We start from the raw sequence: 23847 nt of genomic DNA, 5'->3' as shown, positions 1-23847 counted from the left end.
ACATTTTTAATTAATTTTTTTGATGGTATTTGCATTATATATGAAGTTGTGGGTTTTTTTATTTAATTTAATTTAGACTGATCAAAAATCTGAATAGGGTGTATTTATTTTTTAGGTTGAATAGGAAACTAAGAATCAACTTGGTAATAATTTTAGTTTATTTAACAAGGCAAGATAACTTTAGCTCTTTTTTATAAAAGATAGTTAAATTATTTTTCATATAACGCTATTTAAATTTAAACCTTTTAAATAAACCTAATATTGATGATATTTATTAAAGAGATTAATTTTTAAAAATTTTTTATTTATTTATTTTTTACATAAATTAATAAAGAAATATATCTATTGCTAAAACAGTAAAATAATTAATTTTTTACTATGACTTTAATATTATAAATTTCTACATGCATACTCACTACTCAAAAGTTAAATACTTAAAATATAAATTACTAAATTTAAATGTTAAGTCTTTGAAATATTTTGATATTGATTGATTGAAATATGCTTTTACATAAAAATGATATTATTTTACAAATAGTTTTAGAATTTTTTTTTAGTTTTTATTCATTTTATTTATTTTTTATTAAGCCAGTAAAGTAATTTTTTAGTTAAATACAAATCATATTCTTGAATATTTTTTAGATATAAAGCATAAATCAATTAATTAGAAGAAATTCTATTAGTTTTATGTTACATTTTTATCAAAGTGTTTAATCCCTTTTATTCATTCATTATTTTAGCTATAAGAACAGCAGATTTTATATATAATAAATTAACATAAAAATTAACTAAGCGAACAAATATTAAAAATGAAAAAAATTCAATTTCACTTAATTACCTTGGGGTTGCTTTTAGTGCTTTCTTCTGCCACTCATAAAACAACTGATTCTCCCTCTACTTCTCCAGATGTATTTAACTACAATGACTATATTGAAGTATTCAAAGACGATTTCGATCAATAATAGCTAAACACTAATTATTGGAGAGTTGCTGATAACTTCTTTAAAACTATTGAATAGAGAAACTATATCTACACTAAAGATAATGTGAAAGTATAAGACGGTAATTTGGTTATCAGTGCATAACGTTAAAAAGTCACTTTTAATGATAAATCATATGATTACACTGGAGGTTTCATTGATAGTAACAGTACCTAAGCAATTACACTCAAATTCAATCAATACACAGAAGCTAGAATAAAAATAACTTAGTACAAAGAGAGTGATTTATCCGAACCAGGTTTTTTTGGTATTCCTATGAATTACGAAAGTTGGCCACATCCAACTGAATTTTAAATAATGAAATGTAGTATTTTTGACGATAATACTTAGTAGAATTATCCATACGTTTATAATACTTTTATCTATTATTAATGGGTAGATAATGGCGACTGTAGAATTTAATATAGATCTCCTTATAAAAAATTAGACTTTTCTGAATATCACACTTATGGTATGCTATTGAAAGAAAATGAAGTTACATTTTACATTGATGGAGAGGCTCAATTTTCCTATGTTGCTAATGATCCATCTAATTCATCACTTCTTGGTTGCCGCATAAGAATTCCTAAAAAAGACATCCTTTTAGGTTTTGATTATGTAGTAAAAAATACACTTTTAACTCCTAAATAAATGTATGTTGACTATGTTAGAATTCTCAAACCTAAAAAATGATAGCCAAGTTAAAAATTTTTAAATAATATTTTGAATGAAGTAATTATATAAATATTTCATGTTCAGTTAAAGTTAAATATTATTTTGAATGCCCAAGAATATTTTATTTACAATTAGTTATTTGAAATTTATTACATTAATTTAAATATTTAATAATTATTCTATATAGTTATCAACACTCTAAATCCTCCTATTTTCTCATATATTTAATGTTCTTCAAAAACATTTTTTTACTCAAAATCTAATAGTACTCTTATAAAAAGGATAAATATTTAAATTTAGTAGAAATAATTATTATTCCAAATCACATTCAAAATAGATGTAGATCTAATAAAGCTATATTTCTTTTGCATTTAAATATGAAGATCTATTTATTTATTCAATTAATTATTAAAATATCTTAAATTTTTAATTAAGCTTGATTTCCATTTATAAAAGCTCAAATAAAATTGGTAATGATAAACTTGTACTATTGGTATTGTACTTGGTAACTGTAAATTCCCTACTAACCTCAACTTTTCAATTTGGTAAAATTATTTTATATTTACTTATTGATAAATTAAAAAAGTTTGAATTATTTATTTGATATATTTTGATTTAAATGTCAAAACAAATTTAAAAAGTTAATAAATTGATTTATTTGTTTGAAAAGTAAAAATAAAATCGGTGATAAAGGAGCCAAAAATATTGGATTGGGCTTAAGTAATTGCACTCAACTTATAAATTTAGAATTTGGGATTAGGTAAATTCACTTTGTTTATATCTTTAAAAAAAATATGTGAAAGATTTTTATTCAAACTAAATTAAATAAACTTAAAATTAATTTGTAAAATGTATTAAATTTTTAATTAGATTTAATTTTCATTTATAAAAGCAAAAATTAAATTGGTCATAATGTAGCTTCTACTATTGTTACAGCACTTTGTAAATGCAAATTCCTTTACTAATCTCAACTTTTCAATTTGGTAAAATTATTTTATATTTACTTTTTGTAACTTAAAAAAGTTTGAATTATTTGATTTAAATGCCAAAATAAATTTAAATAGTTAATAAATTGATTTATTTGAAAAGGGGCAATAAAATTGTTGATAAAGGAGTCAAAAATATTTCATTAGGTTTGAATAACTGAACTCAACTTACAAATTTAGTTTTTAGCTTAGAGTAAGTTTCATTCATTATTTTTGAAAAAAAATTATGTTAAAGTTTTTAAGATGTTATTTAAAGAGTTTATAAGTAATAATGAGAAGTTTCTAAAATCCAGTGAAATTATCAACTGCAAAAATATAAAATAATTAAATTTATCAATAAAGTAATTACTTTTTTTTTGCTTAAAATTAGATAATTATAAGTAAAATTTTTTATTTATCTAAAAAATAAATTTATTTTTATTAAAAGAGAATTGCCTGAAAAAAGAAAAATAGAAATCAAAAGATTAACAAAAAAAATAAAAAGAATAGTTAAATTAAATATAGATTGAATTTACTAAAATGAATAACTAAATATTTCTTAATTAATAGTACATTAAAAAAATTGAATATAAAAGTTGTATAAAATTTTTGAATATTTTATTTTATTTTTGGAAAAAGAAATTGAATTATTATCATAATAAAATAATCATTAAAATAATTAATTAAAAAGATGAGAGTTAAATGCCTTTTTACTAATCAATATTTAATTAAAAGAAATTTAGACAAATGTTTAGCTTTAAAAAAAAGATTAAATTTTGAAAATCTTCGTTAATTTTTTATTACCTTAATATCCAAAATTTCAGTGTATAGCCTTGAAAAAGGCATACCCTAGGATACAATATATATATAATAGATTTATTGAGAAATATTTAAATGAAATAAGAATTTTTTATTTATTATATTTTTATTTTTCAAAAATATTCAAAATCTTTCAATTTCTTATGAATTTACAGACAGTGAATAAATAATTATAAAATATGTATACAAGTTAAAAAATGTTTAATCAGACTAACAATACATTTTCTGTAAAAAAATATTATAATTTCATTTCTTACTTTAAATTTAAATAAATAAATTGTAGTATTGCCAGTAATTTTTCAATTATTATTAAGTTTATAAACTCTAACATAATCAACATACATTTCTTTAGGTTCTTTGTAATGCTCAGGTTTTGCATATTTCTCTATGACAGCAAAATTCAAAATTAAGTAGAAATCTCTATTAGGAATAACTATAGGACAGCCTACACTTTTATTGTTTGAAGGATCGCTAATAATAAAGCTATAATTAGCAACACCATCAACATAGAAGGTCACTTCATTTTTAGTCCAAAGCATTCCATAAAGATGATATTCAGTGAAAGAAATTTATTTCATAGGGGATCTATACCAAATTCTACAATCTCCATATTATGATCTATTACCATAAATATATGCACTATAGACATAATCATTTTTATCATCGCCACTACAAACATTGCAATATTCCATAATATCTACTTCAACTGAATATGGCCATCTTGAGTTGTCAGCAGGAAGAGCCCAGAATGCTGGAAATGATGAATCCTAGAATTATAATTTAGGTAATTTAATTCTTGCTTCAGCGTAGCCATATTAAAATTTGAAACCTTTACTTCCTCTAGTTTCTAAATATCCTCCAGAATAGTCATATTTCTTTTGGTCATAAATCGTAGAATTATACTGTGCACTTAAAACCAAGTTATCTCCTTTTATTTTCACATTATCTTTAGTATAAATTTAAAATTATTAACTAGTTCTAACTAAGTTATCACCAACTTTCCAATACTAAGTGTTTATTTCAGTTTGATTAAACTGATCTTCAAATTACAAAGTAAAATCATTGTAGTTTATAACGTCAGGATGTTATGAAGGGCTACCAGTAGATTTATGAGATGCAGAAGCGATAACAAAAAGAAATGCACATATTGAAATATATGTTAAGCAATTTTTAATATTTTTCATTTTTTATAGGATTTGTTTTGTATTTATTTTTAATATACAATTTTAATACAAATAATCAGTACTTTTTATGCTAAAATCTAACAGTTGTTAAATGAGTTCTAAAGCATTCAAAAAATTGTAATTTATATTAATTAAATTACTGTGATTTCTCATTTAAGGTTACGCAAAAAAAATTATATCCACAAATTCTTTTAAAAATAACAAATTAATTAAAATTTCAGCCTCAATTTTAGTGAGACTCAACTTAAAGGTTTGACAGTATTCAGTAATCTAATTGATTAATTAATCAAATTAAAATCCAAATTTAATTTATTGGATCATTAAAGATCAAAAGTACACTTTGGTAACATTTTGTATATTATTAGAAATGTAAATTTCTTAAACAATAAGTTTAAAAAGATTAGAGGAAGTATTACAAATTTGATGTATTCAAAAAATAGATTTTATTCATTGATATCTATTATGTATGCTTAAAATAAAACAATATATTTGTTTTATCTTAAAAATATGATCTAATACTAAATTAAATATGTGTTCATTCTTTTTTTACTGGATTAATATTAAGTAAGGTTTTTAATTTAAAAACTGGATATTAATATCTTTGGCAAATTTATGAAAATCTCATTATCTACTTTTTTAATTATCAAGATATCCTTTTGTTAAATTATGTAATTATTAAATTCAAATTTTACTCTTTAAAATAAAATTGAATAAACTAGATTTTTCTATATCAAAAAGAATGTTTAAATATGCTAATTTTTTACATATCACTTACACTAAAATCAAATTCTAAAATTATATTGATTTACAAAAAAATAATTAATTAACTAACTAACTCAAATTGTATAAAAATATATTAGAACTAAATAAATTAATATTGATCAACTTATTGATAATATAAATTAATATATACTGGACAAAGTATTTCTAAAAAAACATTTTTAATTAATTTCTGTTATTGTATTTACTAATATATGAAGTTGTGGGTTTTTTTATTTAATTTAATGCAGGCTGATCAAGAATCTGGATAGGGTGTATTTTTTAGGTTGAATAGGAAATTAAGAATCAATTTGGTAATCATTTTAGTTTATTTGGTTGGCTAGATAATTTTAATTCTTTTTCATAAAATATAATGAAGTTATTTTACATATAGCGCTATTTAAATATAAATCATTTAAATAAACCTAGTCTTGATAATATTTATTAAAAAAGTTTAATTTTTTACAACTTTGTATTTATTTATTTTTTACATAAATTAATAAAGGAATATATCTATTGTTAAAACAGTAAAATTAATTATTTTTTTTGCTATTATATTAACATAATTAATTTCTTCATACTCACTTAAAAGTTAAATACTAAAAATATAAATTACTAAATTTAAACAATAAGTATTTGAAATATTTTGATATTAATTGATTGAAAGATGTATTTTTATTAAAATAAAATTATTTTACAAATAGTTTTAGAAATTTTTTATAAGTTTTTATTCATTTTAGTTATTATAAATTAAGCCAGTAAAGTTATTTTTAGTTAAATACAAATAATATTACTGAATATCTTTTAGATATAAAGCATAAATTAATTAATTCATTAAATAGCAGAAATTGTATTAATTTTATGTTACATTTTTACAAAAGTGTTTAATCCCTTTTATTCATTCATTATTTTAGTTAGAGGAACAGCAGATTTTATATATAATAAATTAACATAAAAATTAACTAAGCGAACAAATATTAATAATGAAAAAAATTCAATTTCACTTTATTACCTTGGGATTGCTTTTTGTGCTTTCTTCTGCCACTCATAAAACAACTGGCGCTCCTTCTACTTCTCCAGATGTATTTAACTACGCTAACTATATTGAAGTATTCAAAGATGATTTTAATTAACTAAACACTAATTATTGGAGAGTTGCTGATAACTTCTTTAAAACAACAGAATAAACAAACTATATCTACACTAAAGATAATGTGAAAGTGTAAGATGGTAATTTGGTTATCAGTGCATAACGTTAAAAAGTCACTTTTAATAATAAATCATATGATTATACTTCAGGTTATATAGATAGTAATAGTACTCAAGCGATTTCATTCAATTTTAATCAATACATAGAGGCTAAAATAAAAATAACTTAGTACAAAGAGAGTGATTTATCCGAACCAGGATTTTTTGGTATTCCTACGAATTACGAAAGTTGGCCACATCCAACTGAATTTTAAATAATGAAATGTAGTATTTTTGACGATACTACTTAGTAGAATTATCCATATGTTTATAATACTTTTATCTATTATTAATGGGTAGATAATGGCGACTGTAGAATTTAATATAGATCTCCTTATAAAAAATTAGACTTTTCTGAATATCACACTTATGGTATGCTATTGAAACAAAATGAAGTTACATTTTACATTGACGGATAGGCTCAATTTTCTTATGTTGCTAATGATCCATCTAATTCATCGCTTCTTGGTTGCAGCATAAGAATTCCTAAAGAAAACATCCTTTTAGGTTTTGATTATGTAGTAAAAAATACACTTTTAACTCCTAAATAAATGTATGTTGACTATGTTAGAATTCTCTAACCTAAATGATGATAGCCAAGTTAAAAATTTTTTAATAATATTTTGAATGAAGTAATTATATAAATATTTCGTGTTCAGTTAAATTAAATATTATTTTGAATAACATAGAATATTTTATTTACTATTAGTTATATAAAATTTATTACATTACTTAAAATATTTAATAATTATTCTAGTTATCAACACTCTAAATCCTCCTATTTTCTTACTTATTTAATCTTCTTCATAAACATTTTTTGATTCAAATATAATGGCTAAAAATAAAAATTTAATTAAAAAATTATAAAGATTGATATAAATTAAATTCTATTATTAAATTATTAATTTTTATATAAATTATATCAGCCATTTTAAAAAATAGAGATCTCAAATCACTAAATTTTTGAATGGTATTTGGTTATATTTAAGTAAATTTTATTCTTAAATTTTATTATGTCTAGCTAAGTATTTACTAACTTACAAGAATATAAAATTTATATATTTAAAAATAATGATAAATCTATCTATCTATCAATCAAAATTTTAGGTTAATTAATTTATCCAATTATAAAATAAAATATATTTATTATATTAAAGTATTCAAATATCTTTATATTTATTAAATCCTATTCCATCACTTTTATATCATCAAGATTCTATTTTTAAGGCAACTAATCTTTTTGATTTAAGGCACTTTACTTTACATTTTTTGGTGGTACTTTTAATATAAATTAGTGTAAATTACTAAAAAAATTATTAGAATAAAATTTTTAAATAAAATATTATATTTTAAATCAATAAATAAAAATAATGTTAACAAAATAAAAAGAAAGCTAAAAATAAATTAAAAGAGTTAGTGATAGTTTAAAATTCATTTTATATTCAAAAATATCACAATCCAAAACAAATAAGCTATTTTTACCTAAGATATAGTGTCAAATTTTAGAGATTAGTGCACTTTGCTAAACAAGAACCTAAGCCTAATGCGCCAATTTCACCAACTTAATTTTTACTTTTTACAAATTTAAGAAAAAAAAGTTAATTAGTCAGTTAAAAGGAAAAGATAAAGAAAAGTTATGAAATAATAACAAATTAATAAATAATAAAAGCAAAATTTACTATAAAAATCATTTAAATTAACTAAGAAAGAAATAAATAAATATAAAATAAATCAAATAAAAAGCTAATAAATTAAAAGAGTTAGTTATATTTTTTTTAATTTATTTTATATTGAAACATATCTTAGTCCAAAACAAATAAACTGTTTTTACTTAATATCAAGTGTCAAATTTGAAAGATTAGTGCAATTTGCTAAATCAGAACCTAAGTCTGATGCACCAATTGCACCAATTTAGTTCCACCTTTTTAAATATTTAAAAAAAAATAAACAGTTTGTTTACTTGATAGTAGGAAAAAATGAAGAAAATATTTTAAATAATAAGAAATGAATTAATAATAAAAGCAAAAGTTGAAAATTAAAAAAATGAGTTAAATTAAAAAAGCAAGCAAAATAATAAAACACAAAAATAAATCAAATAAAAAGCTAAATAAATAAATTAATTAAAAAGAGTGATTATATTCTTTTAAATTCATTTTTATATTCAAAAATATAACAATTCAAAACAAATCAACTGTTTTTACCTTAGATAAAGTGTCAAATTTGAGAAATTAGTGCATTTTCTTAAACCAGAACCTAAGCCTGATGAACCTTCATTACCAATTTAATTCTTTCTTTTTAAATATTGATTAAAAAATATATGGTTAATTAGTTAGTTAGAAGGAAAAAAATGAAATAATAAAAAATTAATAAATAATTAAAAGCTAAAGTTGAAATTAAAAAAATGACTTAAATTAACAAAAAAACAATCAAAAAAATAAATAAAAAAAAAACACACAAAAAAAAAATCAAATAAAAAGCTAATAAATAAATTAATTAAAAGAGTTATTTATTTTGTTTTAAATTCATTTTTATATTCAAAAATATCACGATAAAAAACAAAAGAACTCTTTTTACCTAAGATCAAGTACCAAATTTTAGAGATTAATGCACTTTCCTAAACCAAAACCTAAGCCTGATGCACCTTTATCCCCAATTGTATTTCCTCTTTTTAAAAATCGAAGAAAAAATTATAATTTATTAAAAGCAAAAAATTAAGAAAAAATATGAAATAATAAAAAATTATTGAATAATAAAAGAAAATGTTGAAAATAATAAAATGTTTTAAATCAACAAGCAAACAAATATATAAATAAATAAATAAAAATTAAGCAGAATAAAAAAGAAAAATAAATCAAATAAATAGCTAATAAATAAAAAAATTAAAAGAGTAAATTATTGCTTTAAATTGATTTTCATATCAAAATCCATAACAAATAAACTTTTTTTACTAAAGACGAAGTGTCAAATTTGAAAGATTTGTGCAATTTGCTAAAGCAGTACCTAAATTTAATGCACCTTCATAACCAATTTAACTCCACCTTTTTAAATATTGAATAAAAAATATATTGTTCAATAATTAGAAGGAAAAAACAAACAAAAAATATTAAATTTTATAAAAAAAAAAATGTAATGAAAATTAAGTTAAAAAATTAAAAAATATTTGTGTTAATAAAAATGAATGAATAGAGATGATAATTTAAATTTGAAAATTAATAGTGTAAATCAGATGAAAATTAAATTTAAAAGAGCATTAATAATAATAATATTTATAAATCAATATACCAATTATCCATATTAATATTGAGAACCTAAAACGATTAAAGTGAAGAGTTTAAAAACTATTTTATTAATAAAAATAATTTAAATAATATTTATCATAAATTAATATTTACTTCTTCTAGATGGTCGAAATAGTTATTATTTTATATCATTTATATTTTTTCTTTCAAAAATATTGATTAGTAATTTATGGAAATTTAATTAATTATTAATATATTACTTTCAAAACAGAGATATAAGGTAGTTTATTTAAGCCAGTATTTCGGTAATATCAATGAATAAATCTCAATTTTAATTTCAAAGGAAAATATCATACATTTTTAATAAGGTAATGTACTTTTAAAAAAATTAATTAATAGAGAGAAAAAGAAGATTAGATGAAAATTATATACAATTTTGCTTAAATAAAATGAAAGAGATATAATTCAATTGGCTTAAATATATAGAGTGAAATTTTTAAGGTTTATATTCCTGTTTTGCTAATAATAAATTAATTAGCTTTTCTATCAAATTGATTTTGATAAAATAAATAAAATTTAATAAATATCAAGTATAAATTTATAAATCAATCACTAAATTCTTACTTTTCAGCATCCACAAGAATTTAATACATGGAAATCTATAATAAATATATACAATTTGAAAAATATCAATATAAAAATCCTAATTTATAATAATTTGTTTCTAATTAATTGTATTAAAAATTTTAGAAAATATTTTTCAAGCTAATTTTCAAATAAAATATATAATAATGTGTTAGTTTATATTTGATTCAAAAAGTAATTAAAAGAAGCAAAATTAGATAGATAGATAGATAGATAGATAGATAGATAGATAGATAGATAGATAGATAGATATGGTTTAAAGAATATAAAATCCTAAAAAATAACAACGTGTGATCAATTTATGACTTTAAAAGGTAAAAGTCTTTAATAAAGATTTAATTAATTTATATTTTAGATATTGGGTAATATATTTTAATATTTTATTTGGCTTTCATATAAACTCAACTTAATCACCAACCTATCTATGTAGATAAATAAACTAAACTGCTGCTTGATAAATCGATCAGCAAACCTACCATATTTACTTCTAAATTTAAAAAACAATATCTAATTAATAAAAAATGTTTGTTTTAAAATAGACCTTATCAATTTTATATTTTGGTTACTTTATTTGTTTCAAAACTTAAGAAGAAAAGAGTTAAAAATTTAAATATGAGAGTTAATATAAAGTGTTAATTAGAGACTCTAATAAATCTAATAAGGCATGCACAATTTCACGAAATATAAAATTTTTTAAAATGATTAATATAAATATTCTATAAAATAATATTTAATTATGTGTGATTATAACATAATAAGAATATATATATCATTAAATATTTTATTTAAAATTGAAATTTTATTTTGAAAATAATAAGCAAAGTTAATTAATAAATAGAAAAGAACTAAATTTTATGTACAATTTCTATTCTAATTTGCTCTTTATCACTTTAATAATCAGTATTGCAACAATATTTTTTAAACAATTTTAATAAATTTATTTTTTTGGTTTATTTTTCTCATTTTTTCTGTCTTTATAAATGTTTAAGTTAAAATTCGTTAGTTTTTTAATAGGAAAATTACTACAATGTGTTGAACATAAAATCTATAAAAGAAATGGTGATACAAAATTAAGAAAAATTGCAAACATATTTAAAAAAGTATTCAATCAAATGCAAAATCTAAAAAATAATGTTTATATGTTATCAATTGTATTAAAAATCCTTAACAACATTTACTTATTTACCAAAAAGTATATCTATCAATCTCTCTATAAATACTAATTTTTTGACTCACTTCTAGCCTAATCAAAATTCAATAACAAATATTTTGAAATAAGCTAATTCTAATTATCTATCTATATACTCATTTTCTAAATTTCTCCTTTTTATTTTCAATAAACTATCAAGCTAAAATATATTAGAAATAATTATATATATTAAACTTTCTTCATAGTTGCTCTCAATTTTAATTGTAATTTTAAGCATTAAGAGTTAAAAAAACAAACAACTGAAAAAGATATTAATAACTCCAAACTTAACTCTAAAATATGGGTAATTAGATTTATTGAAAGATATATTGATAATTATATAGATAGATATATACTTAAGAGATATATTGATATAAAGATAAATAAATGGGTAGATAGATAGATAGGTTGAAAAATTAATGTAAAAATAATTAAATGTTAACTAACTTTTTACTCTGAAATTTTTTGAAAAAAAGTCATATGTACTCAAATCAGCCTTTTTTAATTTTATTAGGAATAATAATTTTAATTTTTTATTCATTTCATATCAAACTAAGTAAAATTAATATTTAATAAAAATAAATTAAATTGCTTAGTTCTCATGTTAATTTAAAAAGCAAAAAAACAAACAATCAAGTTTTTTATATAATCAAAAAATAAATGTAATAAGGACATTACATTGAATTTAAATTGAATTCCACTTAATTAATCACTTTGAAGTAATTTTAAATTTTAATAAAATAAAATAGGCTTCAGTCAATTTTTAAAATATTTAAATTTTAAAAAACTTTTAATAAAATTGAATAAAAAAAATTTTATTTATACAAAAATGAATAAACACTAAGTTATTAATTATAGTTCAATAATATTTTAATGAAACTAATCTAAGCAATTTTTTGAGTTGTAAAATGTGTTTTTAGTTCAAATATTCTTTAGTGGACTAACCAAAAGGATCTCTATTTTTAAAAAAAATTTTAATTTACAAGGTTAATAAAGAAAAATAAGCTTTTCATAAATAATTAATTCACATTTAATTAAATTTGTTAAGAATGTATTTATTTATTTATACAATGTAACAATTTCGAGACTAAATAGGTGTTTTATTTTTGCTAAATCTTTAGCTAGATTAAAAATTCCTGTTCCGTCAAAATTTGTTCCACTATTATTTTAAAAAAAGTAAATATATATTTTTATTTCATTTCTATTTCTAATTCTTAATTTATTTTACTTCTAAACTCTAAGATTAAGGTAGAAATGTTTAATTGATTTATTATTTGCTAACTCTTTTCCAATAATTTTCAAGCATTCATTATCAATGTGATTATACCTATTCAAAAAATTAATTATTAAAATATTCTTATTATTTATGACTTTTATTTAATTTGTTTAAATGTTAATTGAAATATGCTTTTTTACCACAAATCTAAGTCTAAGGAAATTAGTGTTTTGCAACTGTTGAATCCTTTAATTAAACTTTGGATATCCTCCTTGCCGATTTTGTTGATTCTTATAATTTAAAGATAATAATTAATCATATTGTGAATATAATTGAATTTTTTAATTTTTGATAGAAAAAAGAGAGAAATTTATTTTTTGACAATTTTCAATCACCAAAAGAGTCATTAAAAAATTATAAAATGGCAATTTATTTTGGCAACTCTTTCTAAAACACTGATTTTAAACTAGATTAGAGTATATTAATTAGATCTTTTCATTTTTATATTAATTTAAAAATATTTGAAGACCATCAGTTTATTTTAGTTTATATAAGGATAGATGCTAATTCATAAATAAATAAATATATTAATTATTTACTCAAAATTAATATTTAACTTTGAAAGATGTTTAGATTCTTAGAAACTCTATTCAAACTAATCAAGTGCATCGCTACCAATTTTATTTTGTCTTGATTTAATTAAATTATTTTTATTTTAGCAATTACTTCAAAATTATTTTACTTAAAATCAAGCTTTAAAGATTCTAATGTATCTATATTTGCAACTCCTTTAGAAAAGCTACAGAACCCATTTGAATTAATTTCATTGTTTCTAATTAGTTAAATAGAATAAGCTAATAAATCAATTTAAATATAAAATTAATTTAACTTATCAATATTAAAATTTAATAAAAAAATAATATTTTTTACTACAATTCAACTGTTAAATTTTAAATGGATTGAGATTATCCTAAACCTTCACCTAAAACCTTCAAATGAGAATCTCTAATAAAACTTTCACTGTTTAATACAAAAATAAACACATTAAAAAAACATAACAATTATTGGAAGAGATTACTTAAGTTCAATCATTAAAGTAGTTAAATTTTTGCATTATGCCAATCCTTTAGCCAAACAAGATAATCCATCAATTGCAAGACTATTTCTTCTACATTTAATTTATATTTTATGAAGATACTTTAAGCGTAATTTTTTGCATCAAAAATTTATATTTATATTTGATTTCTTTTAATTAGTAGATATTGATTGAATCTTTTCTAAATAAATTACGACAAAAAAATGTTTAGAGTCATAAGATTTTTAATATTCGGAAGATTTTTTCCTAATTCTTCCAAATCACAAAATGATAAAAGATTGCACCTAAAAGTTATTTTATTAATCAGTTAAAATTTATTTTTTACCAATAAATTACCTTAGTTTGAATGTTAAATTCTAAAGGCCATTTAATAATACTATTTTTTAGCATATCCTAACAAGTCTTTATCCACTTACAGAGCATCCACTTTTAGAATAATTAATACTCATCAATTATATTTTTAATATTTTTCAATAAAGTAAATATGTTTGTTATACCTAAAATATAGCTCAAGATCTCCTAATTAAGATGAATCATAATTGAGAAACTTTTTTGTAATAAAGTAAATAAATATATTAAAGATTAGTTTAAAATATATTTTTACATCATCAACTATTTCAAATATGTTTTATACAGAAGCCATTTTTTAAGCTTATTTTATTTTTTTTTTATCAAATACCAAATTAGTCTGATTTTAAAGATTATAAAAAATTAAATAGCAATAAATGTTTTAAACAAAACCAAATGTTAAATAAGAAATACAATTTTTTTATAGAAAAAAAGATTCAAGTTACTTTATTTGCTTATCAATTTTAATAAAAAATGAGAAACTTAATATTTTATTTCTAAAAAATTCTTAATTTAGTTTTTTATTTTAAACCAAAAATTTATAGTTTGTCATTTTTTAATAAAAGATGAGAAATTTAATATTTTATTTCAAAGATAATTGCATTAAGTCATTAATTAAAAGAAAAAATATTATTTACTCATTTTTAATAAAAAATGAGTAACTTAATTTTTTAATCGAAAAAATTCTTAATTTAGTTTTTTATTTATACCAAAAATCTTTAGTTTGTCTTTTTTAATAAAAGATGAGAAATTTAATATTTTATTTCAAAAATAATTCCATTAAGTCATTCATTAATTTAAAGAAAAAAATCTATTTAGTCATTTTTAATAAAAAATGAGTAACTTAATTTTTTAATCCAAAAAATTCTTAATTTAGTTTTTTATTTAAACCAAAAATCTTTAGTTTGTCTTTTTTAATAAAAGATGAGAAATTTAATATTTTATTTCAAAAATAATTCCATTAAGTCATTCATTAATTTAAAGAAAAAAATTTATTTAGTCATTTTTAATAAAAAATGAGTAACTTAATTTTTTAATCCAAAAAATTCTTAATTTAGTTTTTTATTTAAACCAAAAATCTTTAGTTTGTCTTTTTTAATAAAAGAAGAGAAATTTAATATTATTTTTCAAATATAATTGCATTCAGTCATTAATTTAAAGAAAAAATATTATTTACTCATTTTTAATAAAAAATGAGAAATTTAATATTTTATTACAAGTGTAATTACATTAAGTGATTTATAATAAAAAGAGAGAAACTTGGCATTTTATTTCAAATAATTTTTATTTAGACATTATATATAATAATATAGGGTTTCTGGCGCAGTTGGCATAATTGACTATGTCAAAAAAAAAAAATATCAAATGAAAAAATAAAAAAAGAGAATAACTTTTTTTTAAATTAATGATAAAGAAACGTTTAATTTAAATTATATAAAATTAAATATCATTTTTATGTACAAGATAAATATTGCTTGAGTATAAACTATCTTATATGAGTATTTTAAGAGATTAGATTTTTAGGTATCAAGTAAAATATTTACCTTTATTAAAAAATTTCATTCTTTATTTGCTAAATTATTGGCAAAGAGACAAATAAATAGATAAGAAATAAAATAGAGCAAATCATTATACAAGTAACTAATCTTGCTATATTGAGAGTATCAGAAAGGGATTGAATTCCATTTATAAATATGTTATTTATTTCTCTCATGACGAACTTTAGGTAAGTACAAATTATTTGTATCTCATACATTTACTAATTCATGGATTATTTGAATGGTAATTATATTTCCCCTTATGTTATACTTTATGAATAAGCTATCATTTATGTTATTAAATGCTCTATGTTTATATTCATTCCTTCTTTAATTTTACCATTCAAAAAAATATTACATTCAGTCTAATTTATATTGAATGGATATTTTTGATATAGCTCAATGCAAATTTTGGAGTTTTACGAGAAATATAAATCAAATTAGCTCTGATATGAAAAAGGCAAATTGATATAGTTATTATAGTGTATATCAGTTAAATTATCCATCAAGTCATACATAGAATTTATATTTTTCTTAAAATAAACAATTGGTTCATAAATTTATCTGACTCCAATAAAATTATTTGCTATGGTTTGACTTTTCAAGCAATTAAACAAAAGCATGAAGTTTGGCTCAATTTATAAGCTATAAATTAACTCCTAATAAAAATTTATTAATAAACTGGTGAAATTTTAAGTGAGATAGGTGTCAACAATTATGAAGACAATAAAAAAGATTATTTAAAAAAAGAATGGTATTAGCAATTAAGCATTAAAGAGATTATGTTTAACAGATCTTACATTCTAGCTTGTTATATTTCTTAAGTGGAATACTGTGTTTTACGAAGAATTATTTTTATTATTTTCTTTTTATTTAGAGTTTCGTATACCATCTTGATTATAATAATCAGATTTAGGTGATTTTGATTCTTATGTATAGCAATTTTAACTTTGAATATTCTATTAATTATCATCTAAGTTGCCTAGATTATTGTTTTAATCTTAACTTTCCTTTTCGTCATCTTGTTCTTCTTCATTTAAAACTTCATTTTCTTAGTGCTCTTCAATATTGTTGTTCAAAATTTTTTCATATTTTTTTACTTAGTTTCTAACCTGTGAAAATGGAATGGTTGTCAAAACTGAAGATATTTCTTGATAATAAAAAAGAGTCTTTAGATAGAGAAAAAAAGCTAAAATTAGATATGCTATAATAAACATTAATCCTGCAAATAACACTTATTGTTAATAATTTTAAACATAGTTTAAATAATTAGAAATCTCTTCTCTTTAATAGTCTCTGTATTCAATAATTTAATTCAGCAACTAATTCGAAAAGTTCTCTAGATTGATAAAAATATCGTTGTTATGATGATCAAATTACCCAAGTGGTACTCTCTGTTAATAAAATAATTTATAATATTGAATAAATTTAAATTACAAAAAAAAAATTCATTCACACTATCAATTAATTAAAATTATTCAAATTTTTTTCTTAAAAAATAAATGAAATAATGTTTTTTTCTTATTAATTTAAATTAGTACTTTGAAATGATAAACCTTAGCAAGAACTTGTTAAGACGCTTAGTAGAGATTATTAGGATAAACAGTTGTCTAGATATGATTGAAATGAATCAGCAATTTGATATTTCTATTATTTATGAATAGATCCTACATTTATTGTGTAACTCCAACATTATTCAAATAAATTTTTGTTAATATTTAATCTAAAGCAAATTAATAAATAGTTTCCGATTCAAGGTATTACTAAAAGAAAAATTCAGCTGTCTAATAATCTAAAATATCATAATTATAGTATGATCCTTTGTCAATAGCAAACATATTAAAAATTCCTTCTATTATATGCTAAGTGTTTGCAAAATATAAATGGGTGACATTAAACATCTGAAATCTTGTTATTGTGTTACTTATCTACTCCTAGTAAAAAAATAAAGACAAGCTCATATAAACTATTTCAAATATCAAGTACATAAGAGAAAACACATTCTTAAAAACAAATAAGTTATTGTTATTATTAAAGTTCTCGTCTCTCATAAAAGATTTTATGTTCTTTTTAGAATTTACAATCTAATTTAATAAAATAAATCAATAAATATTTTAAATTACCCTTTGATAGATAATGGGGAATATTTTTAAAATTATACAATGAAAAAAGATATTAAAATAAAATAAAATATGAAAAAATCTTACTTAATCAATTTCTTTTTTTTGTTCTCCCTCGGTATCAAAAGCTTCATTTTATTAATTTTTTTCGACACTATCAATATTCTAAAAAGAATTTTCACTACAATTTTCTTCACTTTCATTGGCTAAATTAGGATCAATCAGTTTATTGTTTTGTAATCTTAAAGTTTTTATATCTCTACTACAGCTTAGATACATTTTAAAAGTTCCAGATTATTTCATTTTTTGGACTTTACTACTTATTTAGCTGCTGTTAAATAGTAAATACTGCATACGATTTTAGAAATCTTCTTACACTCCAAATATTTCATGTGGTTTTAAGTAAACTTAAGGAATGAGCTTTATTTCACTTGTACCGACTTATATTGATTTCTTTTCAAGTTCGAAAGTATGGTCTGCTTTTTTTTTTCTAGTTATGTGCTACATTCTTATAAGATTCTCTAGAATTTACCTAACTTATTTGCCAACTGCATCATCTTTTTACTTAGAAATGTCATTACTATCAAGAATATCTTGAATTCTCTCTTTTTAACTTCTCTCAGAAGTAAAAATAAATGGGTACAATTTTTATTAAATTTAACTTTAATCATTAGAGCTTATTTTTGATAATATTTAATTATTTTATTTTGGTGAATTTAGAAGATTAAAAATTTGTTACTAACTTGTTTTTTATTGCATTGATGATTAGATATCCTCAAAATAATTTTTATTAGGCACTTCAACCATAGTCCCTAAAAAATTGTTAGTTCTCATATCATAAAATATTTCCATTTAACAACTTTTACTTTAATTATTTAAGTGTTTTAGCTCATTTTTGTTTTTTTTTATTTTTATTGTCCTACTTGAAGTTGAAGATTCAGTAAAATCTTCGTTTGAAATATTTCTACTATTTTCTTGTTAAATTTAGAATGTTTTATCTTTTAAATTAGAAATTGATGCATTTTGTTATTTATTTATATTTTATCTTATATTTTTATTAAAAAGAGATGTTAATGAGCTTTTTTATTCTGATTTTAACAAAGATATTTTAATGATATATCCTTAATTTTTTAATTTCATAAATCTTATTTATTCAACATTTATTTTCACTTTTGTTTCTTTCATCATCTCCTATTAATAGGTTTTGATAAAAAGTTCTTTACCTTACTTCTACTAAAACTCAAGAATATACTCCCAAAATTGAGGAATTATTTTTTCAACGTACATACCTCTTTGTATTTTTTTTATTTGAATGTTGAACATAGGAACTGCACTAGGAGATATTGTGTCAATCTAACCGTCAGGTAGAGTTATAATATAGACAGGATAATCATACAGTAAATTTTATGCAATTACAAAAGCTTAAAACATTAAACCTTTAGTTAAAGATGTTATTGTTGTAATGTTTAGAGTAATCGGAAGAGAATAGTTTTGTCTACATTTAATAAATAAATTTTTTTCTTTTCCTATTTTCAATTATTTAAAATATATTTAAAGTTAGTTTAATTCAAATATTCTTTTAAAAATTAATATAAATAATTTCACGAGCAAATTAATAGGTAAATAACTAATAAATTTATTATTTTTGAATAGAATTTGCTTGCATTTTGTTTTATTTTATTTGCTGAAAAAAATAATTATTTCAATATTTATCTATTTATTTTTCATAATATCTAATTAATTACTTTTAGTTTATAAAACTTATAAAAAGCTAATTTTTTTTGATATATATCACTGTGATTCCTTTATTCATAAATACATTTTTATTATACTGTAAATGCTCATTAATTAAGGCATTTTTTTCTTAAATTTTTTATTTTTTCGATTATGGTGTGAATTTTGCTACCAAAAAACTAGTTTGGATTTGTTTATTTATTTAATTTTAGAAGAATTACTATAAATATATAATCAATATTATCAATAAAAAAAATTAAATTTAAATATAAGTTTAATAATAATTTTTAAATAATATTTGGTATATTTTTATATAAAATTTAAAAAAATTTACCAATAAAGTTCTTTTATCCTGTAGCTAGAAATTAATCAATAAATTGATCATGGTGATGCTGCCAAATATTTGGTATCAGCATTGAGACATTCTTAGATAATATTTCAGATTTTTTATAGCCAATAATTTTCAACATTTCAGAGTTAACTTCTATGATATTTGAGAAATTTTCCTCCTATGAACTGATAACTATAGATCCTTTAGTATACATATCTTTTTCATTCAATTAATATTCTTTATCTTATTTCTCTTTGGTATCAAATTCAGTATTTTTAACATGAGTTTTTCCTTGTAACGCTGTAAATTATTACTCATCTTCTAAAATTTACAAAGTGAAAGTTTAGAAATAATTAATTGCAGAAAGATTTATGCTTCTTTTTTAAATCATTTATTCAAACTATGTCTAAATAGTTTCAACTTATGATGAAAAAATTTAGATTGTTTTAATTAAGTTTTCAGCTTGAGGACTTGGCTCAAGTAATTCTTGCCAGAAATTAAGCAAATTTTGTATAGCATTATTTAAAATCTTTATGAATCTTTTTGAACTTTCTTCGTTAGTTATTTCTAAAGAAAAATCTAAGTCTATTAAAATATTAATAAAATTATAAATGTTAGCTAATGAAAAATAAATTAGAATTTACTTTTGTTTTTTTGTTTATTCAAATTTTATTATTAAAAAATAATTTTTTTTAATCTAAAGCAAAGAAATTCTTCCTCGAAAGTTGGTTAATTTTATAATATAAATTGTAATTGTATTAATGATTAATCTTTATTCTGTAATGTCTAAAATAAGAAAAGTGAATAGAAAAATCTAATTTGATTTGATCCTCCAAATTTCTAAATATTTCTATCGAATATTTTAAAAATTACATAAACACTTAGAATTAAGTCTTCGTTAGATGTCTATTTGATCAGCATTTAATTTAGCTTTGAAATGCGGAGGGAATTTGATCTTGAAGGACAATGAGTTTCATTACAGTCATTTCTATGTCTGTTTAAAAAGCCATCAACTTTTAAAGAATATTAATCGTATTTTATAACTGCAAAGCAAAGAACTCTCAGATATTAGAGTACTTCTTCAGCGTATTTGTAATTAAATGAATTGGCAGCACAAATTTCATTTGTAATAGGTTCATAATAAATATTAAGTAATGTCAAAAAAACAATTCCAACTATCCAAAAAAAAACTACGATTGTATTTTCTTAGAAAAAATAATTGTAAGTAGCAATAAGTTACATCCAAAAAAGAATAAGAGCCTGCTCTAACTTTATCATTTAAATAAGCTTAAAATTGTGTGGTATGCTTTTTATCAACAAGGTTAATAAATAAAAGGACCAGACAGTAGCTATAAATATTTTTATAATTTCATATTTATCATCTAACAGAAAAGCATCAACTAAGCAGAAAGTAGAAATAAAGTATTGCAGATTTATCTCATAATTTCCATTAATTTTGGAGTTTTTATATGAGCAATCAAGTCTTGTATCAAAGCAGATCGTATTAAAATAGCTAGAAATTATGTACAATAGCATAATGCAGATTACAGATAAAACAATATTTGGAATCTAAGCAACTGAAAGACACTCATACTTATTTATTACGTTAATATAAGAATTTTATGAGTATGTTGATGAATATTAATTATTTGTATTTTTATCGCATTTAAAGCTTGAGACTAGAAGCTAAAAGAGTGGGATATAAAGAACTTAACTGGTAGAGCTTAACAGAAAGTCGAAAGAGGAATAAATAATTTTATGGTACCAATTTAATTTTGAATTATTGGTTGCAATTTTTCCAACGAATAAAGATGCATAAGCAAAACTGATAATTAAAAGCAAAATAAAGGAGGAGCAGATATAAAAAAATACTTAGAATTAAGTTGCATAATTATTATTTTAAAATTGTGGAATAAAAATGAAATACTGCATGAAATCTAAAAAATAACTCGTTATGCTAGTAATACGCATCCAAGATTAATCTAATAACCCTATCAATTGAAATGTTTAAATAATTAAATACAAAATCTCAATAATGAAAGATTCATGGTGAAAATCGATCATCTTATCCATAAAATGAAATATTCTGTATTTATATTTCTGAGATACCAATATAGAATCGTCAAAGATATCATCCTCATTTGAGAAATCCATTTTATCAGCAAACTAATTTATTATTATTTATATTCTTTTATAAAGCTACTTCTACTTTTGGTGTGATGTTTCAAATTAATTTTTGCTTTTTATTCAATAACTTGAAATTTGCTTGAATAATTTATTTTTTTACATTTGAAAAAAAAGAATATTGAAAAGCTTTTGTGTATTCATTCTTCCTTTAATTTCTTTAAAAATCTCCTTTTTACAGCATTTAAAAGTTTAATGCGTTTCTATCTATTTGGTACTTTTTAAGTACATTTTAAAAATATAATAAAACATAATCAATAATTATTAGATGCATTTTTAATATTTAACTGATTCTACTGTATTCATTAATACAAACATTTTTCTAAAACAAAATTAGATATAGATCCTTTAAATAATAGAGTTTATCCAAAATATTCTTAAAAATCCTTTCTTTTTATATTTATCTAGAGTAACTCTAATCTAAAAATAAGAATTAGATATAAAATATATTTATACTTATTTATATATTTTTAATAAATTAATAAAATATTTTTTTTCCAAGAATAATAAATTTATTAAATTATAAGTAGAATTAAAAAAGCAATAAGTATAGCATTTTCAGGTATTAAATTTTTGTGGAAGCAGAAACTCAAGGATATATTTTTTTTCTGGATTTACTTTCAATATAGTTAAATATATTTCAATATTTTCCATAAAATGTAAATTTTATTTTTTTCTAGTTAAAATATTTAAATATATTAAATTATTTTTGAAATCGTTAATTTAAAAAGCAAAAAAACAAACAATCAAGTTTTTTATATAACCAAAAAATAAGACATTACATTGAATTTAAATTGAATTCCACTTAATTAATCACTTTGAAGTAATTTTAAATATTAATAAAATAAAATAGGCTTCAGTCAATTTTTAAAATATTTAAATTTTAAAAACTTTTAATAAAATTGAATAAAAAAAATTTTATTTATATAAAAATGAATAAACAAACACTAAGTTATTAATTATAGTTCAATAATATTTTAATGAAACTATTCTAAGCAATTTTTTGAGTTGTAAAAAGTGTTTTTAGTTCAAATATTCTTTAGTGGACTTAACATAAGGATCTCTATTTTTAAAAAAATTTTAATTAACAAGGTTAATAAAGAAAAATAAGCTTTTCATAAATAATTAATTCACATTTAATTAAATTGTTAAGAATGTATTTATTTATTTATACTATGTAACAATTTCGAGACTAAATAGGTGTTTTATTTTTGCTAAATCTTTAGCTAGATTAAAAATTCCTGTTCCGTCAAAATTTGTTCCACTATTATTTTAAAAAAAGTAAATATATATTTTTATTTCATTTCTATTTCTAATTCTTAATTTATTTTACTTCTAAACTCTAAGATTAAGGTAGAAATGTTTAATTGATTTATTATTTGCTAACTCTTTTCCAATAATTTTCAAGCATTCATTATCAATGTGATTATACCTATTCAAAAAATTAATTATTAAAATATTCTTATTATTTATGACTTTTATTTAATTTGTTTAAATGTTAATTGAAATATGCTTTTTTACCACAAATATAAGTCTAAGGAAATTAGTGTTTTGCAACTGTTGAATCCCTTTAATTA

At 20.1% G+C, this 23847-nt stretch overlaps 7 protein-coding genes across 7 annotated transcripts; 3 read left to right on the top strand and 4 right to left on the bottom strand. All coding sequences in view use genetic code 6, as the record gives it.

Moving 5' to 3' along the window:
• Positions 1-809: 809 nt before the first annotated feature.
• TTHERM_00956470 (glycosyl hydrolase family 16 laminarinase) lies at positions 810-1673 on the top strand (the record flags this gene model as incomplete). Its single annotated transcript, XM_001020726.2, has 1 exon — positions 810-1673. One exon carries the CDS (start codon positions 810-812, stop codon positions 1671-1673), a length of 864 nt encoding a protein of 287 aa, XP_001020726.2.
• Positions 1674-2884: 1211 nt separating this feature from the next.
• Positions 2885-3400, top strand: TTHERM_000956461 (hypothetical protein; the record flags this gene model as incomplete). The annotated part of the gene is made up of 1 exon (XM_012798789.1): positions 2885-3400. One exon carries the CDS (start codon positions 2885-2887, stop codon positions 3398-3400), a length of 516 nt encoding a protein of 171 aa, XP_012654243.1.
• A 338-nt stretch (positions 3401-3738) lies between these two features.
• On the bottom strand, positions 3739-4623 carry TTHERM_00956460 (glycosyl hydrolase family 16 protein; the record flags this gene model as incomplete). Its single annotated transcript, XM_001020725.1, has 1 exon — positions 3739-4623. One exon carries the CDS (start codon positions 4621-4623, stop codon positions 3739-3741), a length of 885 nt encoding a protein of 294 aa, XP_001020725.1.
• Positions 4624-6365: 1742 nt separating this feature from the next.
• On the top strand, positions 6366-7220 carry TTHERM_00956450 (glycosyl hydrolase family 16 laminarinase; the record flags this gene model as incomplete). Its single annotated transcript, XM_001020724.1, has 1 exon — positions 6366-7220. The coding sequence occupies one exon, from the start codon at positions 6366-6368 to the stop codon at positions 7218-7220; it is 855 nt and encodes a 284-aa protein (XP_001020724.1).
• A 618-nt stretch (positions 7221-7838) lies between these two features.
• TTHERM_000956439 (hypothetical protein) lies at positions 7839-10061 on the bottom strand (the record flags this gene model as incomplete). Its single annotated transcript, XM_012798788.1, has 8 exons — positions 7839-7908; positions 8113-8202; positions 8462-8551; positions 8832-8921; positions 9205-9294; positions 9579-9668; positions 9913-9968; positions 10023-10061. 8 exons carry the CDS (start codon positions 10059-10061, stop codon positions 7839-7841), a joined length of 615 nt encoding a protein of 204 aa, XP_012654242.1.
• Positions 10062-12562: 2501 nt separating this feature from the next.
• TTHERM_000956429 (kinase domain protein) lies at positions 12563-14658 on the bottom strand (the record flags this gene model as incomplete). Its single annotated transcript, XM_012798787.1, has 12 exons — positions 12563-12659; positions 12773-12862; positions 12932-13030; positions 13120-13209; positions 13519-13608; positions 13662-13751; positions 13850-13939; positions 13998-14087; positions 14210-14299; positions 14352-14441; positions 14513-14562; positions 14620-14658. The coding sequence occupies 12 exons, from the start codon at positions 14656-14658 to the stop codon at positions 12563-12565; spliced, it is 1005 nt and encodes a 334-aa protein (XP_012654241.1).
• Positions 14659-16127: 1469 nt separating this feature from the next.
• Positions 16128-21364, bottom strand: TTHERM_00956420 (PAS domain S-box protein; the record flags this gene model as incomplete). The annotated part of the gene is made up of 6 exons (XM_001020721.2): positions 16128-16160; positions 16702-17295; positions 17443-17985; positions 18109-19547; positions 20090-20671; positions 20968-21364. 6 exons carry the CDS (start codon positions 21362-21364, stop codon positions 16128-16130), a joined length of 3588 nt encoding a protein of 1195 aa, XP_001020721.2.
• Positions 21365-23847: the final 2483 nt, after the last annotated feature.

The sequence above is a fragment of the Tetrahymena thermophila genome (assembly GCF_000189635.1).
Source record: "Tetrahymena thermophila SB210 genomic scaffold scf_8254556, whole genome shotgun sequence".
In the NCBI taxonomy this organism is placed as follows: domain Eukaryota; phylum Ciliophora; class Oligohymenophorea; order Hymenostomatida; family Tetrahymenidae; genus Tetrahymena; species Tetrahymena thermophila.
Note: the sequence above shows the minus strand (reverse complement) of the source record. Positions and strands in the feature narration are given on the sequence as shown.